This window comes from Musca vetustissima, unplaced genomic scaffold (genome assembly GCF_032173495.1).
Source record: "Musca vetustissima isolate MV318-11 ecotype Yass unplaced genomic scaffold, APGP_CSIRO_Mvet_v1 utg66489, whole genome shotgun sequence".
Taxonomy (NCBI): Eukaryota; Metazoa; Arthropoda; class Insecta; order Diptera; family Muscidae; genus Musca; species Musca vetustissima.
The window spans coordinates 91,888-119,293 of NW_026875615.1; the positions used below are offsets into that span (position 1 = coordinate 91,888).

At 31.3% G+C, this 27,406-nt stretch overlaps 1 protein-coding gene across 1 annotated transcript; it reads right to left on the reverse strand.

The window, feature by feature from the left end:
* Positions 1 to 2,359: 2,359 nt before the first annotated feature.
* On the reverse strand, positions 2,360 to 26,756 carry LOC133338143 (myc protein). The gene is made up of 2 exons (XM_061546328.1): positions 25,388 to 26,756; positions 2,360 to 3,198 (listed from the first exon to the last, which is right to left on the reverse strand). The coding sequence occupies exons 1-2, from the start codon at positions 26,754 to 26,756 to the stop codon at positions 2,360 to 2,362; spliced, it is 2,208 nt and encodes a 735-aa protein (XP_061402312.1).
* Positions 26,757 to 27,406: the final 650 nt, after the last annotated feature.

Consider the following 27,406-nt stretch of genomic DNA (forward strand, 5'->3'; position numbering starts at 1 on the left):
TCAGATTTAAGTTTGTTATTGTAATGGTAAGAACCCCCTCCTCTTACTATTATCTTTAGTAGAAGTAGTGGTGGTTGGATTTTCACACCAACACAAACGGATAGACCTTAACCTAGTTTTTGTTTTCCTTAATGGTTAAATTTTTCTTGTTTTTGTAAATATTTATATATATATTTGTATATATAGTATATATATAAGATGTATGTATAGGGGTGTTTCATTTATTATTTATATATAGGGTAATATTTATATCAAGTGTTAAAAACAATTTTTTCAAATTTGTAGAAAAAAATGGTATGAAGAAATTTAATATAACTCCATAGAATAACATATATATATATATGTAAGTATGTATATTTTCTATATATATGTAGGTATATATATGTATGCAAAAAAATCAATTATTTTTCTTAGGGATGAGGAAAAACATTAATTTAAAAAAAATTAAATATAAATGATGATATTTTTGTACAAAAATAAAAATGTATGTAGTTTGCATTATTCTTCAAAAAAATAGTTGTAGTTATATGTATATGTAAAAAAATTCAGGTATTTCAAGATAGCAAAAAAAATTAAAAATAAAAAAATAATTCATTTAATTTTCAGTTTTGTTTTTGAGACATATTTAAATAAGTTTTTCTTTTTGTGGCGGAAAGCTCAGTTTCATTTCAATTTGTGTGTGTTTGTATTTTTTGGTAGTTTTTTCATTAATATTTTTTGTACAAAATTTTTTCAAATCCATATTTTTTCTTTCTTTTTTTCTTGCTTTCCTGGGAAAAGATTATTTAATAAATTTGTTTCCCTTGTTTCTTTTTTTAATTAAAAAAATATAATTCAATTTCTTTCAATTTTAATATGATGCTAAGCACGCTGTTTTTTTTTCTAAAAAAAAATAATTATAAAGCTTTTTTTAATGTAAAACCGAAAGCATTTTTTTAATATTCAAAAAATTAATTAAAGTGATTAAAAAAATGAAACAATTTAATATTATAAAACGTTAACATTTTTTATGTATTATATTATATATTATTTAAAAAAATTAAATTAAAAAACATTTTTGAAAATAGGAAGCTTGGTTATTTTGTTTCAGGTTTGAACATATAAATATTTGTTGTTGTTTTTTAAAGCCAATCACTTGCTGTCAAAATTCAATTTCTATACGGCTACTACGCTCAGAAGTTTTTTAGATTTTTTTGTTTTTAATAAAAACAAAATAATTTAAATCCCATTACAATTCTCCACACTTCATTAATTACGATTTCATAAAATTTCAAATTTTTGTTACTTCACTTTTGGGGGGGATATTTTCACATAAACTTTCGACAATTTTTCTTTCCATTTCTTTAGCTGGGTGTTTTATTTAATTATTTATTTCAAAATTATCTTCTGGGCGATTTTTTGTTACTCCTTTTCATCATTAAAGGATTCCAAAAATATGTATATTTAAACACTGCTATCACAAAAAATAATAATAATAGTAAATTAAAAAAAAGTAATAATAAAAAATTAAAATTTCTAAACATTATATGATATATAGTAATAATAATAAATTTTGTTGTTGTTATAATAGTAATAGGAAAAAATGTTGTTGTTGTAATATTAATTAAAAATAGTTTGGGTTTTTTTAAATATAAATTAATCAATTTTTTTCTATACAAAGCAAATATGTCAATGTTATTAATTTTTTAAAAGAAATTTCCAATATCCAATATAGTAGTAGTAGTTGTTTTTTTGTTGTAGTTATAAATAAAAGTGGGAAAAAATCTAAAAAAATTATAATAATCATAAAAAATACGTTCAAATCAACTTAAAAACTAGGGTTAATATTTTTTGTGTGTTTAGGAAAAAAACTCAATTTTTCAATTCAAAAAAATAAAAATCAAAATTTTAAAACATAACAATTTTTTTCTTTTTTGCATCAACGAATTTAAGGAATTTAACAAAATCCGGGCTTAAAAACGTGATTTTTTGGCGAACAGTTCCGAAAAAATTAAAATTTCTTTTTCTCATCTGGGAACATGTTCTCAACTCTTATCAAATTCACAAGGGTTTGGGTGGTTAGCAAACTATTCTAGGAATTTTTTTTTTCAAAAAATTAAAAATCATTCATTTTTTACAAAAAACAAATACCGGCTTTTGTGGTTGTTTTTTTCGGTATATGGTACCTGACACATAACCCCACCACAGAGGCCAGATTTACATTCATGTTCTTCTGTACATTGCCTTTTTGTTGAATAGTCGTTACATATCACTCCCACTTCCTCTCTCACTCTCTATCTCTTCTCTCTCTCTCTTTCTCGGCTTCAAAAAATCTCGTGGATATCACCATCACACGCAACTTTCACTTTCAGCTGCTTTATCAATCTCTTTGTTGTTGTCTCAATTGATTTAATAGCTCCTGTTTCCGCCGCATCTCCTCCTTAAGCTTAGCCTTCAGCTCACACAGCTGTTGATCTTCTTTGGTCAAGGCCTCACACAGCTTGGCGGCCTCACGCAAAATATTCACCTTGGGTGCCCTTTCCTTATCTTTAATGCTTGGTATTTGCTTCTTCAAAGCTTCGAAAAGATTTTTCAAACCAATACGACGTTGACGTTCCATATCATTATGGAGATTACGCTTCTCAATGGTATCAGCCGATTCATCCAAACTAATGCTACGACTTACGGCCCCCGAAGCAGGTTGCAAATGTATGGTGGAGACCATATGTTTGGTCTTTTTGCCACGATGCTTTTTACTAGGTGGCAACACTGTCCCACTAATTATTTCACCATTAATGATTGTGGTGGTGGTGGTAGCAGCACAATTTGTTGCCAGCAAACGTTTACGTGATTTTTCCGTTGTACCCAAAATATTCAATGGGACACCGGTATTGGAATCTGTCACAACAACGGACATAACTTGTTGTTGCTGTTGTTGTACATATTTGGTGGTATATTGATTTTGATAGGGTGTGGCAGCCGGTGAGGGGAATCGCGAATTGTTGACCGATTTGACCGGGCTATTGCTGGCTGGGGTGTATGGCAATTCGTAAGAGCCACGACGACGAGGCGGTATTGTACGAATACCGTTCGGTGTTTTGACAATACGAGCAGCATTGAATTTGTGAGCGACCTTGGTTTGTAGGGCACGACGATCCTTATCCGAGGGATTTGTGGGTAATTTTTTATCCGTAATAGAGACGACATCGATTTCTTCTTCTGCAAAGAGAATGAAAAAGAGAGGGGGAAATTAGTAAAATTTTCCAAAAATAAAATTTTATATATATAAATTATTTCTATATTAAAAATAATACATTTTTAAACAAAAATATATAAAATATATATTTTTCTATTAAAAATATATATTTTTATTAAAAAAAAACATTTTATATAAAAATATGTTTATATTTCTAAAAAATATTTTTAATCTAAAAAATATTTTATTTAAATATAATATATTTTTTATTAAAAAACAATATTTTATATAAATTTTTTTTTAATATTTCTAAAAAAATTATATTTAAAAAAAAGAAATTTTATTTTATAGCCAGTTCAGTATATGACACAATTTGAAAAAAAAAACAGTCTTTGAAATAAAATTCATCTGTGTTCAGCGCATTTTATTCCAGTGAAAAAGACGGAGAAGAAATCAAATTACATAAAGAATATGTTTTCCTCCTAGTGAAATATATGAATTCTAATCCGATACCTTTTACGACGACTGGGGTTGTAAACAGCAACAACAACAACTAGTCATGTGTAAAAGTTCATATAAAGTCATGTTAGGCAATTATTCATTCATAAAGAGGATATATATGTGGCACTCCCCACAGCCAAACCATAGTGACACTTGTCATAGAAAATTTGCGGGACAAAAAAAATATGGAACATGTTGTATGCCTGATGGGGAAGAGGACGACGAGCAGAGGAGGTAGGCAAGCAGAAAAATGCAATGACTTTTAAAGCGGATTACAAATGCCTGAGAAGCAGAACTACGAACAATCATTATCATCATCTTCGTCGTCGTAGACAATTCCAAGAGTCTATGGCTCTTCTTCTTGACTATGACGATGATGATGGTGGTGGCGACACATTAGTATCAAGAAAAGGAACCAACTTTCCATACTTTATTTATTGTTGTTAGAGAATGGTATACAATAAATTGGAAAAACTAAACAATTTGGTTGTCATGTTGGTTGGTTGTATACCCCCAAAATTCCCTCTTCCGCCAAAAAAAATTGGTTAATAAACTTTTCTTTCTTCCTAACTGAACTAAAATCCCTCTTTCTCTCTCTCCGCCTCTTTAGATACATTTGTCTCTTATAAACCACCATGTCATTGAACTTTTTCCCCACATCCTGCTGAACATTTCCCACCATGACATGACAAATCATGTCTGTGAATTTAAGTGCTGTATTGAAAGAAAAAAAAAGCTAAACGAAATATTTGCTGCTAGATTTTTGGCGCCATTTGCCCATTTATTTTAGGGCATACAATAAAATCATTTTGAGGTCATAAATCCTGGGCCAAATAAGCCAATAAAAAAAGAGTTTTGATTTTTTTTCGAAACAAAGTTTATGATAGTAAAACTATGAAATAAAATATGGAAATGCATGGTAAAAGCTTGAAATAAAAAAGACCACTAATGGGGGCAATAATTCGCAAATAATATGGGGGACCGTGCAACTAATTTTTTTTTAACAAGGCATACAACAATAAATCAAATGCAATGTGATTCAATTGGGAGATAAAAGAAAAACGAATAAGGAAAAAAGGATTCGAATAAAAAATATATATTTTTTTTATTTTATATAATTTAAATTATAATTATTTTTATATACAAATTATTGTATTGTAAAAATTATGTATGATAAGGGGAGGAAAAGGTTGTTCCAATATGTAATACATAACCATTTTTTGAAGTGGAAGAAACCCTATTCCCATATGTTAACGACATTTTGATATCTCTCGATGAGACGAGGAGGGGAAGAAGTTCGACAAAACGGTCGGCCTAGTCCACACGGACGGCGGCGTCAAGATAGCTCGACACACTTAAGAAAACTTCCGCATAGTAACAACAAAAAACAAATTCAATACTTATATTTCAGCAGCACACCAAATACAACAACAACATAAAAAATTAAAACATATTTTAGCAATACTCTCTATACAACAAATACAAAGTCCAAAGAAAGCAAAAACAACAAGAACAACGCCAACAACAAAAAGACTTAGCAATGCTCTCTAATAGCACAAACGTAGAAAAAAATCATATGAGACGGCATATAGCAGAGCGGTGGTGGCGGCGGGGTAAAAGTTAAAGCCTATAAAATTTTTGACGCAAATGTTATGTATATATACAGCATATATTATATATACATACATATATAAAATTTTTGTAGATAACATATAAATAACCAGCCACAACAACAAAAGAAAACTAAACTATACACCACCACTTGCCAATCTAATAAGGAAAGCCTATGGCGAAAAAACCAACAACGACAACAACAAAAAGAAAGAAAATCAAATATCATATGAGTTCGGTCGGCTATGACAACAACAAAAAACGCATATAAATAGGGGGCCTGGCGACGACAGCGACCGGCCAAAACATCACCAGACCAAAAATTCAAATCGCAAATGTAAATGAAGAAGAAATGTAGGCCTACTACATAAGAAACACCTTAGGAATGAAATATCACCAAGTAGGCGAAAGAGGAGAGAGGGAGAAAAGAAGGCCTGCAGTAAAAGTGCCAACCTAGCAGCGAAAAAAAGAAAACAAAAGCGTCTAAATTAAACCACAATAGCGGAGTGGATGAACGAAATGACTGACATATAGCAGGTTAATGCTAATGCATAAATTAAATGTATAGCCTTATAGAAAGTGATAAAATATTAACAAAAAAAGAAGAGAAAAAATATGTTTGTTTTCTTAAATAAATATTTAAACATGAAACGAGATTTCGTTATAAGAAAAATATCCCAAAATTTTTGTTGTTGTCATGTGTAACAATTTCCGTAGGCCTACTACATCATATTATAGGCTGATCTAATAAGGCACCCACCGCCAACCACCACACAAATTGTTCGCACATTTATTTCCTGACGCAAATGCAAAAAAAAGTAATAATCTGAAACAAAAAGAAAAGATAACACCAGCAAGCAAACGATAGCCACCCAAAAAAATATATACAAAAATATGTATATAAGTGTGTGCGTTTGTGTATAGAGCAACAAGTGTATGTATACATTAGAATTTTGATAATTAAACTTATATCAGCTGCTGCCGACCACCCACCCGCACAACACTTTCACACCTAGACATTTAGAGGCACAAAAACAACAACAAAAATAACAATATACAAAAATAAAATACAACACCATATGATTAAATATCATTGGATTAGTGTTGAAAAGAACATTTTTGGGTTTTAAATCAAATTCGATTTTTATAAATAGATTTTACAAAATTCCATTATGTGGACTCGAACCATTCCCGCTGGGTGGGTGTAAGGTGAAAAATTGTTATAAATTTATTTAAGGAATGATATTTCAAGGGAATGGACTGAGATCTTCTTCAGTGTAATTTTTTTAATTCGGTATTTTTTTTTCAAACAAATAAATCAATTTTACAAAAAAAAAATCCAATATTTCAAATCGATTCCCACTGGGTGTACTGTAAGGTGAAATATTGTTCTAGATTCAGGGGGATGGGGATTCATATTTATTCATTTAAAAATGAAAAATTGGACAGATATTTTAAAGGCAAAACATTTAAAAAAATATTTTTTTATTTAAATATAAAAAATAGCAAAATTTTAAAATATTAAAAAAATAAAAAGTTGAAAATTCATTTTTTCATTTATTTTTTTAATTTATTTTTTTTTTATTTTTTTTTTTTATTTTTTTTTATTTTTTAATTTTTTTTTTTTTTTTTATTTTTTTTTTTTTTTTTTTTTTTTTTTTTTTTTTTTTTTTTTTTTTTTTTTTTTTTTTTTTTTTTTTTTTTTTTTTTTTATTTTTTTTTTTTTTTTTTTTTTTTTTTTTTTTTTTTTTTTTTTTTTTTAATTTTTTTTTTTTTTTTTTTTTTTCTTTTTTTTTTTTTTTTTTTTTTTTTTTTTTTTTTTTTTTTTTTTTTTTTTATTTTTTATTTTTTTTTTTTTTTAATTTTTTTTTTTTTTTAATTTTTTTTTTTTTTTAATTTTTTTTTTTTTTAATTTTTTTTTTTATTTTTTTTTTTTTTTTTTTTTTTTTTTTTTTTTTTTTTTTTTTTTTTTTTTTTTTTTTTTTTTTTTAAATTTTATTTTTTTTTTAATTTTATTTTTTTTTTAATTTTATTTTTTTTAATTTTATTTTATTTAATTAAAAATTAGAAAAAATTTATTTTGAAAATTTCCCATTCCTAATGCTGAAATTATATTTACTGGGTAATGCCTTTTTATTTTAATTATTCTATTACATTTGTATGTCTCTTTTTTAATTTGTTGGGTGGGTGACTAAGCCCTGCTCGAACCATTAATTTTTAATTTCCTGTCCCCACCTCAAATTTTCCTTTTTTTCTATTTGTATTTTTTGTATTGGTTGTTGTTTTTGTAAAATTTTACAATTATGTTGTCAGCTATTTATGTCGCTTATGGGAATTTTTTCTAGTGGTTATTCCCCACATATGTGTGGGTGGGGGAGGGGGTGCTATGAACTTTGTAATATCTTATTTACTTGCTGTTCAGCCATTGTGTTTGGCGAATTATAGCCTTTTACAAACATAACCAACTTTTACGAACTTCCGCTTTCAGCACCTACCACCACCAGCACTTAAAAAAGCGTGCTGAAAATAAATTCTATTAGCCACAAAATATATTTCCTGTGCTCACATGCGTGAGTGTGTGTGTGTGGGAGTGTGTAATGCAGTTTTTTAACTCTCATGGGTGTACTGTTAAGTAAATTTTGCGTGCCGACATAAAATCTTGAAATAAAAAAACTATTTGGGGATATGGGTGGGGTCCCCACAAATGCAGGACGAATTATGTTGGGCCTGGCCCGTTTTAATTTTTTAAACCAAGTGAGATTTAATGATAATAAACACTCGGGGTAATTGAAATAAAAAACTAAAGAAGGGCACATTTTTGCACCAAAAGAATTTTAAATATTGAGAAAATATGTTCGCTTACACTCAGAAAAAAATTAAAAATGATTTTACAATTTTTTCTTTAATTTTAGATATTTAAAAAAAGTAAGGCACCCAAAATTTTACTCTGAAAAAAAAATTGGGTTTTGACAAAAACAATTTTTTTACACTCAGAAAAAAAATTAGAAATCGATTTTACAAAAATTTGCAAAATTTTGATATTTTTTTAAATATTAAAATTTCTTTGGTTATCAAAAAATTAATTTTTTTTATTGATGTATGTATCTTCCCCTCCCACCCTACACCTTCCTTCTCAACACATCAGGTTATTTTTTCTTTTGTTGTTGCAAAAATTTATGCGTGTAGCCAGCCAGCTATTTAAAACATTCAGTCAGTCAAATTCTATTCAGTTGTCAACCTGAATTTCGTTTTCGTTAACAACAAATCAGGTCTATTATTTTATTCGCTTGGTGATAATGTTGGCTGGTTGGCTGGCATTTTGGCAAATTTAATGATAAAGACCATCGGCAGCAACAACGCACACACAATCACAAGCAACATAAATTAGTGATAAGTAAAGAAGCTAGGAGGGGGTGTGTGGAAGGAGGACTGATAGGTGCACACAAGTAAAAGTAATCATCAGCATGATTCTTGAGAAACAAAAAAAAATTATACGCACGTGCCAAATAATTTTTTTTTTATGCTGTGTTCTAATTTTTCTTTTACTTTCATATTATAAAACAGTGGAAATTTTTTCTTATAAATTTTTTTCTTCAAGTATTTAATTAAGGAATTGGGAAATTTTAATTTTTTTTTGGAAAATTAAACAAAAAATTACCCAAAATAAATAATTGGCTAACATAAATAAATGAATGAATGTTAGAGAGACCCAAAATGAATGAACGAATTGGCAGGCAAGACGCGGCCACCAAAATGATATATGGCCGCCAGGTACATATTATGCGCGTTAATGGCATTTTTCCCATTCACATGTCCAAATTTGTAGATATGTTTGTTTGGCTTTTAATGCCACTCGTTGAGTTGTATGATTGACACTGATGGTACGTAATTAAATTTATTTTGTTTTCATATTCTCCTTCATTCGCTCTCACATCTGAGAAGAGCTCCCTGACTAGCTAGCTGACTGGTGTAACCCCCATGGGGGTTTTTGGGTTTTTCTTCTTTTTTTTCATACAAAAAAATTATCTTATGTATATACAAACATATATTTGTTGGAAAATTGTAAATTCCATATGCAAGAGCTGCTAGTTTTTTTTTTAATTTCGTAATTATCTGCTCAAAAAATGCATGTGCAATTTCCAACATGTTATTATATGCAATTATATAGTCTATCATAATAATTTTTTTGTTCGCTTGTAGAAAAATGAAATATTTTTTTAAATTTAAATGTAATAAAAAATAATTTATAAATATTTTATTATTTTTAATTTAAATTCTAGGGCTTTATACAGCATATCTTGAAAAACTCATTACTAAGTAATGCCTTTAGAAGCAAATTGTAATCAGTGTTGGAGGAGCAGTTAAAAGAAAAAATGTATTTTTCATTTAGCTTTATTTATTTTGCTTTACAATACCCCATAGAAATCCATGTTTGGTTTCATAAAAACCAATATCTTACAAATCACCTTACATTATATATTACCAACTGGTGAAATGGGAAGCAAAAAATCTCAAGTTTGATAAATCCACCCAATCAAGCCACAAATCTTCCGATGAGTGTATTAAATAAACAGTCATACAAAAACATTTATGGAAATCCTAATGGTTTTCCTTGCAGCATAAACTTTTGTCTGGCAAAACACCTTACATCACATATTACCAACTAGTGAAATGGGAAGCAAAAAAATCTCCAGTTTGGCAAATGGGACTACACGAGCTGCAAAACTTTTCTAAACGAACTATTAGATAACAAGTTTTGCAAAACAAAAAAACCATGGAAATTTTAACCCAATTTCAAATGGCCAATAGGTTTTCAACCCAGTTAGTAAAGAGATAGATGTGGATGACTAGCATAAGAAATGACCTCCAAAGGTATGTGGCACAAGCAAACACACTCAGACTCCTCCATCTAACTCTATTATGAGGAGGAGATGGAGGTGATTGTTACTCTTTTTTTCAAAGATAAATTTTTGGAGCCCAGGGTAGGCAGGTAAAAGAGTAAAAGGAAACAATCTGGCAGCCAGTTAGACAAGCCATTCACTTTAAAAGTTTCACGTGTTTGTGCTGCATATTTTTTGTTTCGCTTGCCACAAACCAAGAGGAAGAGGGCAGCCAGCTGAAAAACTAGGTTTGTGGTGTGGTGAGGAGTCGCAATAGTAGTAAGTGGAATGAATGGCTGACATGCAGTTTTGTATGCAAGAGGAGATTGCCGCAGCAGCAATAGTGGCATTTGTATTTCTTCTGGGAAACCGGAATTCGATATAGGAGGGACAGACAAAGACCATGCGACAGACAGTTAGATAGATATATAGCAAAAGCAAAGGACAGACGGACATTCCATGACAAGTACTGACAATTTGATTTTTTTCTGTGTTTTTTGCAAAAATGGAAGGAAGTGGCGGTAGTAACTATTTGAGAGGGAGGATGCCTATGCACTATAAGACCTTCTGCAGCAAAACTTAGCATCGACTCTATAACTTTAATGGCATCATATAATAATGCCATAAAAATTGTATAGACATTATGACGAGACAAGACAACTGAGTGAGTGACTTGCAACGGGAATGCTGCTGCTAGCTATGCAATGCTTGGAAGGAATGTTGGTTGGTTGGCTGGCTGGTGCAACCATCAAACAGGAAAGCCAATAGCTTAAAAAATGAAACATGTGTGTGAAAAAATAGTAGAGAGGAGGAACAAAAAACACTTTTCAACACGCGCCTAATCCAAACAACAGAAAAATGAATGTCTCAGACCTCCTCAAACCTCTCCCCTAACCTTTACTACAACAGGAGAAGTTTGTCATTTGCAAGAACACGTTTTTTGTGTGAAATGAAGAGGAAGAAAAAAACCCAGCTTCAAGGCAAGCTTAGCAAGCAGATGGAAAAACCTCCTCTGTTAGTTAGGCCAAATACTGATGGCTTTGTCAGGCATTTGTTGTTGTTTATTTTTTGCTTTTAGAGAGGAGCGTAATATATTATGATTGACTGGCAGGCTGGTAGGCAACTGGTTGGTTGTTGCATGCATGATGTTGGCAACACATTGTTGTTGAAACCCCCTGCCCCTCTCCCCATGAATCGTGTATGTGTAAAAACGTTATTACTTTGAAGAAAAGAAAGAAAATCCATCTAAGAAAAAATATTTGAAAAATGTCAGAAGAGAAAGGATTTCTTTTTTTTTTTTGCGCATCCCAGCCAAGTTGTTATGTTGTCACAAAACAAACAAACCAACAAAAACAAGTAATTGCCAGCTAGAAAGAAAACGGGAAATGCATCTCCTTTGGTGTGCATTCCATTTCATTCTTTGTGAAAAATGGTGTATGGAAAAAGTGATTAATTGCAAATGACAACAAGTTTTTTTTCAAATAAAATTCTCCAGTAATGCTAAGTAATTACCTCAGTAATGAGTTATATGGACTAGTGTCAGAGCATTAGCTTTCTATTTTGTATTCTTGTTTGAATGGAAAAAACTAATTCCTAGCTATGCGAAAATATTTTAAGAATTTTTTTTTCGAAATTAGTATTTAAGTAGTTGCTTAAATAATTACCCGGGAGAGGAGACGACACACAAAGGTGATTTGTTGATAAACTCGAAGAAATTCTCAAAATGTCAATGGAAATTAAAATAAAGAAATGGGAGAATGAAAATAGTTGGATGAGAAAAAAATTATTTAAAATGTTTGTTATGTGATTTAAAAATTAAAAAACTATTTTTAAAATTATTTTTAATTTAATCTTTTGAATATATTTTTTTTAATTTTCAAAAATATTTTTTTTTAATTTTTAAAAATATTTTTTTTTATTTTTTAAAAATATTTTTTTTGGAAACGCAAAAATATATTTTTTTTAATTTTTAAAAATATTTTTTTTTTAATTTTTAAAAATATTTTTTTTTTGTTTTTTAATTTTTAAAATTATTTTTTTTTGAAAAAAAATCTGTTTTAAATTCCATTCCCAAAAAATTATCCAAAACATATGTCACCATATTCCCACTTTTCACGAAGATTCCCCGACGACCTGTTACTCTGTTAATTATATGACGAACGAAACGCATCCAATATTGGCCCCGCGACGGCATAGTAAAAATTCTGACTAGTAGTATAGAGAAGGCGTCAGAATATTATTATATTAAAGCTTATTTTTATTACATTACACAGACAGCAAAAGAATGTATTTGATTATCTTTCAAAGCGTAAAATAAGAATGTCATATGGTGTACAATGGAAGAAGAAGCTGAAGATATTCCGAGCAGGAGGAGGACGTGTATCAAGAAGAAGCTATACATTTTTTCAAAATATGTACACAACACCACCATGCGTCAATTGTGTAGGTGTTAGTTTGGTTTTATTTAGTTAACAATTATAGATAGGCCTTAACGGGAAAATGAGGAGGAGGTTAAGCGAGCTGGCACCCACAAATAGAGAAAGAGAGAGGGCTGTGGAGGATGGGCTGTTGATTTGGCACAGAAATATATACACAAAATTTCATTTGCATTAATTCGAAAGCAAGAGGAATTTCATCAAACGCACAGGCACACATACACACATGCAAATTTACGATGGTATTGGGTTGTTGTGTACAATTTATTTATCTGAGAGCCTTTTTTAGCACACACAACAAATGTTTGTTGTGGTCGGTCGAACGGCTGGTTGGTTGGGTCTCGATTAGGAAAAATTTTTTTGCAAGAAATATATTTTCCCCCAGTCTTTTTTTATTTCATTATTCAATGGAAATTTACACCCACATTTAGTTATGTTAGACACAGAAATTTGTTGTTTAGATTAACATGGTGTAGTGCGTCATTCCTCCATAACAGATCGGGAGGAGAACAAAAAGGAGGTGAAAGGTAGGAAGAAAATTGACGGAAAAAATTGTGCGTCACAAGACACACAATACAACTTGTTGCTTGTTTGCTCTCAAGCCGGCCGACATCCCTTCTATCATATGGAAACAAATGATAGGGATGAAAGGCAGAAGTAAATTAAAATCCCTTTTTTCAATGAAATTTAATATTAATGAATGTTGGGACAAAACTAAAGATAATACAACTTACTAAGATAACAAAAATGCAATAAAATATTAGAAAATAAAGAAAAGGTATATTGATTTTCCAAGGAAAGGATTGCCTGCTACCTGTCACACACCAATATCATCCATAGATAATAGGGTCACCTTATGATGGGAAAAAAATTAACAACAACTAAATTAAGAATTTTTTGTTCTGTTAAAGAACAAAAAAATTCTGATAACAAACTGGCATCATTAAATAAATGCTAACGAATTCTTTTGAAAAAATGCCGCAACATACCAAAACCCCTTTATGACTCATGGACAACATATAACATGTTCTTAATACAACATTTTTTTTTTTTTTTGTATTATTATTCTTGTTGTTGTAATGTGTGTGTGCGTTGCAGCATCATGTTGCGGGAACCTGTTACTCCAGATATTTTATTTTATGTTTTATTTTTATCTTTTTCGGCTAGTCGAAGAAAGAAAAAAATCACTGAGAGACAGAAAAATTCAATTTAAATTAAATTTTAATTTATTGCCAATACCACAACAACAGAGGACACATTCTTGGGTTTAGCGACAGTATTTTCTTGTAGTTGTTTTTGTTGTTGTTGCTTCAATCCTGTCTCAAAAAAATTGTAACCGGTTTTGTCTGTTTTTTTTTCTACAAAGTGCATACATTTCATACTTTCTCACAATAAACAAAGCTGATAAATGCGTGTGCTTCACGATTCGTAAATGGATATACCAGGCATGTTTAAATGTCCCCCTCTGCTGCTCCTCCATCTTCCAAGCCAGCCAGCTAGTCAGTGGTGAAGCACCCCCAGACACACAGACGGACACATGGACAGACAATAACACAAAAAGGCCGGTAAAAAAGAAGCAAAAAATATAATACCGGCTCGCGGTATACACAACAAAAAATCACAATTAACCGGCAAAAAAACACACACACAAGATAAACGGCAACAAATGTATACAGTAGCGGGCAAACAAATACCACAAAGGAAAAAACATACAAAAGAAAATGATTAATTTTTGAAATATTTTTTAATTTGTTTTTTTTTTAATTAAAAAAAAATCTTTAATTTTTTCTCATTTTTTTTAAATTTTTTCTCATTTTTTTAAATTTTTCTCAATTTTTTTTTTTAATTTTTTCTCAATTTTTTTTAAATTTTTTTTTTAAATTTTTTTTTAATTTTTTAATTTTTTCTCAATTTTTTTATTATTTTTTTATATATATAATTTTTAAAATTTTTTTTCAAAAACAAACATTTCCTTGGTGCTATTTAATTGCCTACACCTGTATATAATTTACCGGATCTTAGTGTGTTTGTTGCTTGGTTGTATTTCATAAAAGTTAACCTTGCGCAAGCTTAGTCAATGGATATTACCAGGCGTTCAGCAAAAATAGTTGGTAGTGGTGGTGGTGTTGGTGTGGTTTTAAGCATTGTTTATATTTCATCTTGGCTATGGTTGTGTTAGTCGCGCATGCGCAATATCGTGCTGTTATATATGGCCAAAACAAAGTAAAAAAATGTTTACATACTGCTGCTATTGATCTTGGCTTAATTTTTGTTGCTGTACTGCTACTACTTAAGCAATGCAATGCAAAGAGTGAAATAAAAACGGACTTGGCAACAAAAGAAAATTTTGCAGCACCATCAGCAATGAACGGCGGCAGCAGCAAGCAACATAGGCTACGATGATATACGAACTGTTGTCGACGTTGTTTCACAGAAGAATGAAACTAGTTTGTTGCCAGATTTTTTTGCTGCTGCTGTTGGTGAACATGTTTAGGTTTTTTTCACAATAAATATTTTTTTTTCGAAAAAAAATGTTTGCTGTGGCTATAGGCAATGTATCTTTTTTTCTGTTTATGTTTGTTGGTTTGAATGGAATTTTCATAATCATGACCATAGTTGGAGCGAAGCGCGTCATCACCTCCAGAACGACCACATAATTTTTTTCTTTTTTTTTGCCATTGGCCAAACATTAGCATTCCTTTCATTGCCATATAATAGACCCAAGGTAGTGGCTGGCAGTTGGTATCTATGATGATGATGTTGTAATCGAAAACCCGCTAGTTTTGTTAGCGAAAAAAAAGGTTGTGGATTTTTTAAATTCTTTTGGGATAACAAGTGTAAAATTTCCTCCACTATTTGATATCTTCTGATGTTGTTGTTTTAATTTTTTCTGAAAAATTAAATTCTTAAGCAATTCTTGTCACATAATCTTGGAGTTTATTTTTCTGTAGAATTATGCAAATTCTCTGCAGAGAATATTTGCCAAAAAGAAATGTTGTTTACATTTTTTTGCTGTTGTGTCAAGTCACCACCAATCATTCAATATTATTATAGAAAATTCCCAAGAAATTGTCATTGACTCACACACAAGACAATGACCACGCCGACGAAGAAGAAGTGAAGAATTGCTGATGGTTTGCGTGGAATTTATAATGAATTGGGAGAAAGAAAAGGCATTACTAGAGTCATGGGTGATAATATCAAAATATTTATGAAGTCATTACAAGGTAAGCTCTTTGCAAGCAGTTTCGGAAATGCAAAAAATTGGTAAAATCCCTAAAAATTTAAGAAATAGTTTCAATTTTGTCTATTTCTATAATTATAAAAAAAATATCAGGAAATCATTACAAGGTAAGCACTTTGTAATCAGTTTCAGAATGATGAGAAAATCCATAAAAAGTAAGAAATCAACGAATTTTGGTATATTTATATGATTATACAAAATATTTATGAAGTCATTACAAGGTAAGTACTTGGTAAGCAGTTTCAAAACTTGTTTTTTGTTTTTTATGAAACAAATAAGAAAAGTGAAAATAGAAATGAGAAATGCCTAACTACCAATTTATAGAATAATAAGAATTTGGTCCTTCGATCTATCAAATATTTTTTCTTCTTCTTTTTGCTAATTTAAATATTCAATTGTTTTCAACAACATTCCACGGCCACTTACTCATCAATGAGAAGAATTATTATTAATATTTCATACATTCATTCATTTAGATATTGTTTTAATAACAATTTAGGCATCAGTCAGCTTCTCGCACTATGAAATCATCCATCCATCCGATCAGATGGAGGAAAGAATTGTTTTGGTTTTTTTGTTTGTATTTAATTTTCACATATTGTCTGGGTATCTTGTTTGGGAAGACAATAAAAATGATGTAATATTCTACTGAATGTATCACTCAGCCTATTAAGCAGCAACAGCAGTCAGCCAACCAGCCAGCCACCACATCTCTATAGCGTTGCGGATTTTGAAATGAAGTGAAAAAATCTTTAAAATAAATCGCAAAAATTATTTTCCCACACTCATATAGAGTGTGTGTGGTGGTGGTGTAGTGTGGTATGGTGCTAAGTGCGTTTTGGTGGCAATAATAATGGTTGTATGCCAAAAAAGAAAATACGACAACCGCAGAACAAAAAAAAAATCGCCAGCATTTTCGCTTTCGAGAAATTCTCCCACAGCTTCTGGTTACTATATTTCATCATCGGCATCAGCATCACCATCATATCTTATTCTTTTCGATTTGTCATTGGGGCGTTTCATTGGTTATCTTCATCTGTGCGCTGATGTTCTTGGGGGGGTACATTCCACTTTTCATTTTTATTTGTTCTTATGTCTCTGCTGCTCTCGCCACATGATGGTTTAAAGGTTAACATGCATTACACATGAATCAGACAGCAGTTGTAATGCAGCAGAAAAAAAAATGCATTTTATGAATGGAAGTGCAAAGAAAAAAATGATGGGGCCAAGGGAAGTCTTTTAAAAATCTTCACACATACACCATGCCTTTGACATGCAGCAAAAGGGGCCTAGAGAAGAAATATCCCTAACCACAATAGCCAAGATTGGTCTTTCGGTCGCCTGTTAAGAAGGTGTACAAAAGAAGTGAAAAATTCCCCCATTTAAGATTCAATTTCACACATTCTTCTTCGATTTTTTAATGTCATGTTTGTGGTCCTTGTGGTTTTTAAGAGAGGTAATTTGAAATATATTGAAACAATTGTTTTTGGGGCGTCGTTTCCCATCGCCTCCACACCCCTGGCTAAATGTTTTATAATTTCCTTTCTGTGTGATATAAACACTTTTTCCTGCCATTATTATTATTTTCCAGCCCACTTATCGTGTGAATGGAAAATTTTCAATGTTCACAACATGTGTAAATATTTAAAAAAAAATGTGTATATTTTTTCTTTACTTTGCAAAAAATGCAGATATGACGCCTCTTTTTGCCTTGTTTACAATTTTCACATGGATTTTCGAAAAAGAAAGAGGCACACATGTTTCTTTGCTGTTTGGGAGCCTGAATGAGATAAAGGGGACATTTTTTTTCGAAAATAATTGTATTTTATTATCCATACTAAAAATTCAATAATAATAATACAGTAGCAATTAATGTAATTTCTAAGATAATCGAAGGACCAATAACCTAAAGAAAATACTCTAAATACCAAAACAATATAAGACAGCTAATTGATAGGTCGAAGGACCAAAATTTTTATAAAATAATTATTTAAAAAGAAAACTGACGAAAATACGAGACAGGAATAATTAATATATTTACTCAAATTTTTCCAAAGTCATAAAACATAATTTAAAGGCATAATTCGAAGGACCATCAACACAAATAAATAATATTTGGTCCTTCGAGCCAATTTTATAATAAAAAAGTAAAATACATTATAATTCAATACCAATAACGCATTTTGTCTAATTTTTTTGAGTCTATAAAATAATTTCAGGGACCAATATAATAAATGAATATTTGGTCCTTCGATCTGTTCGAAATTCTCAAAAGTTAGCCTAACATTTATAAAGACTATAGTATTTTTCCTCAATGTTGTAAATACGATTTCAAGGTAAACCAAGGACCAAAAGTCTATAACAACCCATTTCGAAGCTTCTCAAATGAGTTTTTTTGTCCTTCGATCAGGTCCTCCCTTTCTCCATTATTCTTCAAAAAATTCAAATCGAAAAAAATAAATCTCTTTGGCAGTTTATTTTACTATCCTGCAGTCTCAAAAAAAAACAAAAATACATAAAATATTCTGTAATATAGTTTGCAAAAAACCGAAAACATATTGAAAAACTAAGTCCATAAATCTTTGGAAAATAAATAACCCATAAAGCAGCCCAGCATGTTGGGATTGGGGTTGGAAGGGGAGAGAGGAGGGGGAGAGTGGTGTCCTGTATGATGCCAAAACAATTCAAAACAAATTTACATTTTTATGAGGCATAAAGCCATTACAAGTTTCAGTTCTTTTCTGCACTTAATATAACAGAGGAGCAGGAGGAGCATGGATCCTGCAAACATACGCCAATGACGCAGTAATTATAAATGTCATTTAAAATTCATTTAACTAAACAAATAATAATGATATATATAGGAAATATTAATATATCTGTGACTGAGAAGATGGAGAAAAAACGGCAACATAAAAACTCCTTTGTTCAAACTAAAGGAAGAAGGAAAAAGAGCATCAGCAGGACAGCAAAAAATGAGCAATGCCATCGTTTACTTATGAAAGGATTTCTTTATTCTTTACAAGAAGACAAGTCTCAAATCACAAGTACAAGCAAGGAACACAATAAAAGGGTGAATGACTAAGGAGAAGTGTAAGCAAGTAATAATGCTTAAGGCTGGCTGGCTGCCTGTATGGAGCAAAGCAAACAACAATATACGAAATATAAAAAAACTGACGAGTACACACCATTATAAAGTGGATAACACGGGGAGTTAAGTCGTTAAGTACTTTGCCACAGAGAAAAGAAAAGGCGTTGTCTCTGCAACAAACACACACACAAAGCCTTGAAGTATGAAATAGTACCTACAATAAGTACTCAAAAGCACAGAGCCATACACACCCTTACATATATACAAAGAAACTGTTGCTCCTTTTTATAAAAAAAGGATAACAAGAAAAGGATATGACATTCACAGAACAGAAAAGATTGTTAACGTGGATTTTATTTTTCATACACAATCCGTAATCATTTTTTGTTTAAGTCGAGGGAAAATGGTTATTTTGTTTAATATGAAATTAATATTTATTTTATTTTAAATTATGCCCTAAAAAATAGGCAAACAATAAAAAATCATCCCAAAAGTAGGCAAGGGGTTTTTTGTTTTTGTTAGAAATCCTTAGAATTTCCCTTAGTCAGGTGATTGGTATTTTTTTAAATTCTCCATCATAAATATAACCCTAAAAGTAGTCAATTTTTTCTCGAAATCCTTAAAGTAGGCAAAAATTTTCCATTAAAAAATAGAAAAAAATACTATGCCTAGGAAAAAATCAATGAAATTTTATACCTCTGGAACACCCACCCATGAAAATACTACCATTCATCTTTTATTAATTACAAAGAAGAAGAAGAAAGAGAGGAAGATAAAATTACAAAAGCACCGGCCGGCCGGTCGGTCGGCTGGTATTCTGCATAGCATGGCAAGAAAATTGCAATATGGATAGAAAGAAAGAAAAAAAATGGTTTTCCATGTCTCTGCTCTTAAACAGAGCAAACAATGTAAAACGGAATTATGGTAATGGAAGTGAAAGGCGGAAGTGTAGATTTGATTCAAGAGACCATCATCAGCCGATGACGGCGGCGGCTCTCAGCCAGCCAGAATATAGAGGGTAGTAATTCAACAACATCTCATTGTTGCTCTACGGCTTTACACAGCATCAGTCAGCAAAAAAATTATAAAATTTTTTCTGCGCTACGCCACCACTGTCAACCAGTGTCATTCAATAGAACATTTAACGGAAATTTGAGCGGAAATATCACAGAGCAGCAGCCAGCCAGCCATCCAGCAGTGGAAAAATGCAGGCTGGCTGACTGACTGGCATGTCTGTCCCACACAATTGGAGCAAGAAGACAAAGACTCAAAGTGTCTCAGTTGCAGAAAATTGACAATGCTGTGGCAGGCAGGCAGCAGTCACACATATCGGCAATTGCTGTATGGGTGTGTCTTGTTCAACATGTTACATGTGTCCGCCAAATGGACTCTGGCTTGGAAATGTTATTTGCCTACATACATACAAAATTCGCTACAAATTTGCGTATAAGCCCAAAACTCAAATTATGCTTACAAAAGTAATTACAGGAAATTTTAATTAATTTAATTAATCGTGAAGAGCCAGAGACCCACACAAAAACTGAGAGAGAGAGAGAGTGGGCGAGAGCGAGAGAAATCACTTTGATAATTCCATGAAGCTTTTTTGAGAAGCTTTCAAATCATGGTGTGGGTGGTTAAGGATATATGTAAATTACAAATCCTGAATTGTATGTATATATCACACCACCATATATGGCAGTTTTTGTTGTACACCACCCACAACTGCTGCTACTACTACTACTCCTTTTTATGTTGACAATCAAACTCAGGCAGTCAGTCATACGACCTTGAGTATTTTTATGGCTACACGTGCTTGGGAGTAGCAAAAAGCTACAAAAACTCGGAGAGAGAGAGAGAGAGCAAGCAATACTCCCATGCGTATATACTAGGATGATATAGATATAAATATACATATATATACTACCAGACAACATTAGAGTCATTGTGATGATTATGATGTTGCTTGCCGCGCCAAATGGGGGCATTAACACCAAGAAAATTCCAAAAAAAAAAACAGTCATAATGTCCTGTAGAGACACCACCAAACGGGATGATGAGAGAGAAATGTAGGTTGGGGAAGGTTTTGCCGCAGACGCCAACATAAATTTTCCATTGACTCTTGTTGGGTGGGTGGTCGGTCGGTCGGCCACCGGTAAAACTGTCAAGAGGGCAAAGTCTCAAGAGAGCTTAACAATAATACGAGAAGGGAAAAGCAGTACTACAACACGAGGGAACAATTGTGTGCCATGTATTATGGGGGAGGATGGGAGGCTTACAATGAAACATAAATTTTTTGGCGCCACAAAGGTTTGGGTATAGAAGAAGAAGAAGTTATACAAAAATATTAAACTTTTGGTTGAAAACAGACGGAGAAATAAAACAAAGGCAAGGAATGGGAATGGAAATTTAAACTAATTGGCTTCGAAAATTAAAAATAAAAGAAAAAATATTTTAAAAAAAAAAAATATTAAAAAAAAAAATTTAAAAAAAAAAAATATTAAAAAAAAAAAAAATTTTTAAAATAAAAAACAAAAAATTTTTAAAAAATTTTTTAAAAAAAAAAAATTAAAAAAAAAAAAAAAATAAAAAAAAAAATATTTTAAAAATTATTAAAAAAATAACATACAAAAAACTAAAAAAACAATTTATAATATTAAAAAATATGTTAATATTGAAACATATTTTTGCTAATTTAAAAATTGACATAGTTTTTGAGGCAATTAAAACGAATATTTCAAATATTTCTTTAATTATTTAAAATTCCTAAAACAAAAATAATAGATAATAACAAACTTCCTATTACTTTTGGAAAAATAAAAACATTTTTTGTTTAGCATGACTCAAAAAAACCAAAGCTTACACGTCGTCTTTGCGTGTGGTCTCACATAAAAATGTCTGTTTTTGGTTAATTTATTTTGCGTAACGAACAAGACAAAAACAATAACAACAAAAGTGATAATTAAACAAAAATGTTTTGTTGCCATTTTTGGGGTCTTTTTATAGCCTAGAGACAAAAAAATGCCAAAAATTAACTAGGCCTATGATGGTAACACTTCCCAGAGTGGTATGTGTATGTGTGTATGAATGAATGGCAACATAGCAAAAAAAGATTAAATAGTTTTTTTGGTCATAAAAACATTAAAGTTTTTTATTTGATTATCTATTTGGCAAAGTGTATAGTAAAAAACTACGGGAGGCTTTAACTAAAAAAGTAGAAGAAGAAATAGCACTGACTCCGTCATTGGCCTTAGAATTTCCAATTTTTAAGACTTATATTTTTATTTGTACTTTTTTTGATTTCAATTTTCTAATTTTTGGATTTAAATTTATATTTTATATATTTTTTATTTTTGTATAATTTTTTATATATTTTATGATTTTATAAAGTAAATAAAATATTTTCTATTTTTCATTTCTAATTAATAATCAAAAATATATTATTTTAATAAAATTTCCCATAATTTCACATTTTTAATGCTTCTCTAAATACTTCCCAAAATAAAAAATATTCAAATTAAGTGAGAAAAAATTCACAAAACATGAAATATAATAATATCACCACAATTTCCTGTGCCCATAAAAAATTCGCTGTTGTTGTTTTTTTCCACTCTGATCTTTAAATTTAAATCACAAAAACTACAATAAAAAAAAAAAAGAAATCAAAACGCCAAAAAATTTAATTCAGAATTTAGAGCGCCTAGCAACTAAATTTGCTTAATTCAGCATCTTAAGAACTACTACAAACATGATTGCCGGTATGAGCAGACAACACCCCTGCTGCCGCAGAGAGCTCACACATAAAGAATGAACGGAATGGTCGGTCAAACAGCATAAAAAACCCATGTCCACACACAGCAACAACAAAAAACGAAAATCAATTTAAGTGTATTTCATTTTTTTGCAATGGAATGAAAACAAACCCAATTCTCTAGTCCAAAGCTTATTGCGACCCTCAGCGCTCACCTCCTTCTCTCCCTCCACTCTTACTCACACTGACATCAATCACATATAAAAATATCTTCTAAACAAAAACACAAAAAATACTACACGACAAAAAATTTGCAACGTGGCTGCAGTAGTAGTAAAACAAAAATAAATAAATAAAAACAAACGCTAAAATTTGCAACAACGACAACAAAAATGCATTGAAATAAAAAACGTTTTTGCGAGACAGACCGACAGATAAATATACAAGTTTGTTTAGTGGTAATACAACTACAACAACACGAAAAAAAGATAAACAAATACTCACAACACCACCATTCTATGGCGAATAAATGACTGACTGCATATTCGTTGCAAAAACAACAAGAAATAATACACGACGATAGGTAAGTACGTCGTCGTCGTCGACGACGTCTTCTCCTAGTCACGAGAAGAAACAAAAAACCAAATCAACAACAATGAATGACGTTGTTGAGAGTCTCGTGTGTGTTTGTGCATGCTTGTGCTGTACCGTATAGTAGTGAATGGTATAGTGATAGTGAAGTGCAGTCTCATTGTATCTGGCTGGTTGTATCTATCTATCTAGCATGTCTTGAGGAAACCTCGACATATATACACTCTCTGGTGAATTGAGCAACGCGTCGTATATACTACGACAACGAACGAGCACGATGATGTCTATGCACACAATGTGCTTACTTGCTTGGTTTTGCTCCTCTCGCCGTCATCATCAAATACCGTCAATGCAGAGTGCAATTGTACTTTTTCGCGCCAAAAGCATTCGTTAAGACGACGACAGCAGTGTTTGCAAATTTTTTTGGAAATGATAGAGAGGGAGGTAGGTAAGCACACACAATAATACCCGGTGTGAAATGTTACGCTAGTTTGGCCCCAAGTAGTGCAGCAGCAGCAGCGGCGTACATAGAGTAAAATTTTAATCAAATCCCCTGCCTCTTCCTCTCTCTCTCGTGCATTGCAAAAAGCCCCCACCAACCCAACTCATTCACAAAATCTAAACTATTGTGCGTGGGGTGTGAGTGCGGAGAAGAGGGCAGTAAAGAGTTGGGGTAGTACCCACGCCTTTATGAATTATAAAAGCGCATGTCTGGCTCTATTATGCAGACCAGACACAACAACCAAATAGCCGACGCAGTAGTCAAACTATAACACAGAGAATGAGAGAGCAATGTCGATTTTTTGCAAACTAGATATAACCGGTATATGCACGTGGTGGATGAAGGTAGTGTGAAGAATAAAAATAAAAAAATTAAAAAATATTCTGTGAGCTTTTACGGTTATCAATTAAAAAAATGAATTAATAACCCTAAAAGTATGCTTCCATGTTTTTTAATATTTTTTGTTAACTACTCTTTAAAAGAAATATTTAAATAAATATTTTTTTAAATATTTTTTAATATTTTTAAATATTTTTTTTTTAATATTTTTCATTCTAAAAGCAAATGTCCTAAAATCCTTTGGCATTTCACCAAGGGGCCACAATGCGTTTTGGGTGTAACCGGCACAGGATAGACTAAGGTCTCTCTATTTCAGAGTATACTTTAAGGCGTTGTAGCCAAGACATGCGCAGAAGAAATACAGCATATTGTGAGAGTTGTATATCAGTTGTAATATTACAATGAGAGCGACCTCGCCTTAAGAGAAAACGCCTAATCGTAGGCAATAGTTTTTCTACGCCTAAATACATATACACAAACAAAATAATACATTAAAGAAAGAAGAAAAAAGGCGCCAAAAATCTTTAAAAAAATAATTTTAAAACTACCTATTGAATTTCAAAGAAGCTTTCGAAGTGGACGCCCCTGCCTGGTTTTTATTTTCCTAAGTAGAATGTCGCCGTATTTTTTTTATTGTACTACGACTACTGCTGCTGCCATTCTATGGTTCTAGACTTTGTGGACTTTTGAACTTTTGTCATTTTCTTGGGGTATTCGCCACAGAACGCGGTGTGTGGAGAGGGGGCCGGCTACGAAATAAAGCAGCAACTTGTGCCCACTTTCTGTATGCCGCATAATGTATTGTCATTCGACGAAATGTGTGTTGATGCCACAAACGAATGGACACCCATACACACACACAAACTAAGGCATTAATAATTTCACAACATGACGAAATATGCCGCAAAAACACACAAACGGACATACAAATAAACTTTTTTTATAATAATGGAAAAGAGAGATATGGAGAGAGGGAAACAAATAATAGCGGAAAATGACTTGGAACTTCTGGGTACACAGAGCAAAAATAATTGAATTGAAAAAAATTAATATAGAATTTTGAAAATAATTGAATTTTTTTTTAATTTGAAAAAAAAAAATTAAAAAAAAATAAATAATTTTTTTAATGTTTTTTTTTTTTTTTTGAAGTTTGAAAAAAATTACGAAATTTAATTAAAAAATCAATTACAAAAAAAAATTATATATATCACGTATACATAGTCGAAGAAAATATAAGTAAAAAAACAAAAATTTGACTTGACCAACTCACCGGAATCCGAAGGTGTCTCCAAATTTGTGCTAATATCATCCATGCCATCTTTGCAGCGTGTATAACTGTGATCACTATGCTGCATATAATTGTGTGTTAAGCCGATATTTGACGATTGACTTGAGACGGGCGATACACCACCGGCTCCATACGTGATCTCATGATCCGTTAACGATGACGTACTTAACAATTCTTCCGAATCCGAATCACAATCGTAGGAACCCATTGTTGAACAGCCGCTGCTGCTGCTACTATTTATATTTCCTCCATTTGATATTGTTGTAACCACCGCTGATGACGTCGTTGATGTGGTTTTCGTTGCTGCTGCTGATGAATCGGAGGATACATTCGAATTGATAACATCCAAAACTTCGGTTAACGAACAGCCACTTATTAAACGTGTATCGATTTGTTTTTTACTTGTATCCTGCAGTTCCTGGCTAACGTGATGGATGAAATTGTCGGGATCGGCGGTCAAGGAGATGTTATTGCTGCCCATAATGCAGGCGCGCAAATCAACATTGTGTCGGAAATCGGGTGTACAATCATCATCTAAACTGTGTGGGGTATCGGGACGCTGATAGATGGATGATGTGGATGAATTACTGCTGCAATTACTAAGGTTCAGGGAGGATAATGATGATGAGGAGCAGGTGTTGTTGTTGCTGTTGTGGATATTTAATGTGGTGGCACTGGGCAATAGCTGATCACCACGTTTGGTTGTGTGCATTGATGAGGACGACATGCTGTTACGTTGTTGCTGTTGCAATTTCTTTTGTTGCTGATAATTGGCCGATTTACGCAATAGCGAGGTACCCGGTGCAATATTTTGCATATTTGTTGTTGTCGACTGCACCTTGATATTGGGTATACTATGGGGTTCCAAATGCTGTTCCAAATCTTGTTCTTGCTTTATGCTAACAATTTCACCCATGCTATTGAATTTCTTGGCCATGACCACAGTTGGCTGGGGTCTCTGTTGCTGTTGTTGCAAGGGTCTTTGTGAATTACCCATAACCGCCGAAAGTGGTGCAGCTGAGCATATATCACTGGAAACCGACGATGCTGAGGTACTCAAAATGTTGCTATTTGGTGCCGACCACATCAGATCATTATTACGCACTTCCGGTTTAATGTCAATATCATCGAAATCCATTGAATCTACACATGACGAGGAGTAATCGCTGTTACCAAGATCGGCTTCCATTTTTTGTATGTCACCATATATAGAGGGCATATCGAATGTATCGGACATATCGAATGTATCGGCACTAATGCAATAATCATCGGCAAAGTAATTCGGTACCAAATCGTTGAAAGTAGAAAATACTGGGGGTGATGACCCAAACGGACTGCATAATTTTGCCATTTTGTCGAGTTGTTGTTGTAGTTCCAAATTATCACAAATAAATAAAATTGTTGTGTTTGGTTGTTTTTGTAATTTTTTAACGACGTAAAAAAATATATATTTTGATGTTTTTGTGGTTGTAGTTTTGTTTATATGCTATTGTTGTATGTTATAGTTATGTATATGTAATATAAATATTTTTAAGGGGGTTTTGAGAAGATACCAGATCCTCTTGTTTTGTTTTGTTTTTATAGTTTAATCAATAAACTGAAAATAGAAAAAAGAAGAAAAATGCACCAGAATTATAAATTTTGTAAAGAAAATAATTTATAATATAATTTTTAATATTAAAAACTAATTAAAATATAATATTTAGATTGTTTAAAATATTAAATTTTGTTCTATACGAATTTGAAGATTTTCTTCTACACAAACAAAAATATATTTATTTATTTACATTTTTTATTATTTTTTTTTTAATTTTTTATTATTTTAAGTTTTTTTATTTTTTTTTCTTAATTTTATTATTTTTTTATTTTTTTTAATATTTTTTTTTTTTAATTTTTTAGTATTTCATTTTTTATTTATAATATTATATATTATATTTATAATTTTATTAATTATTATATTCTTTATTAATTTATTATTTTATTTTAATTACTTTATTTTTC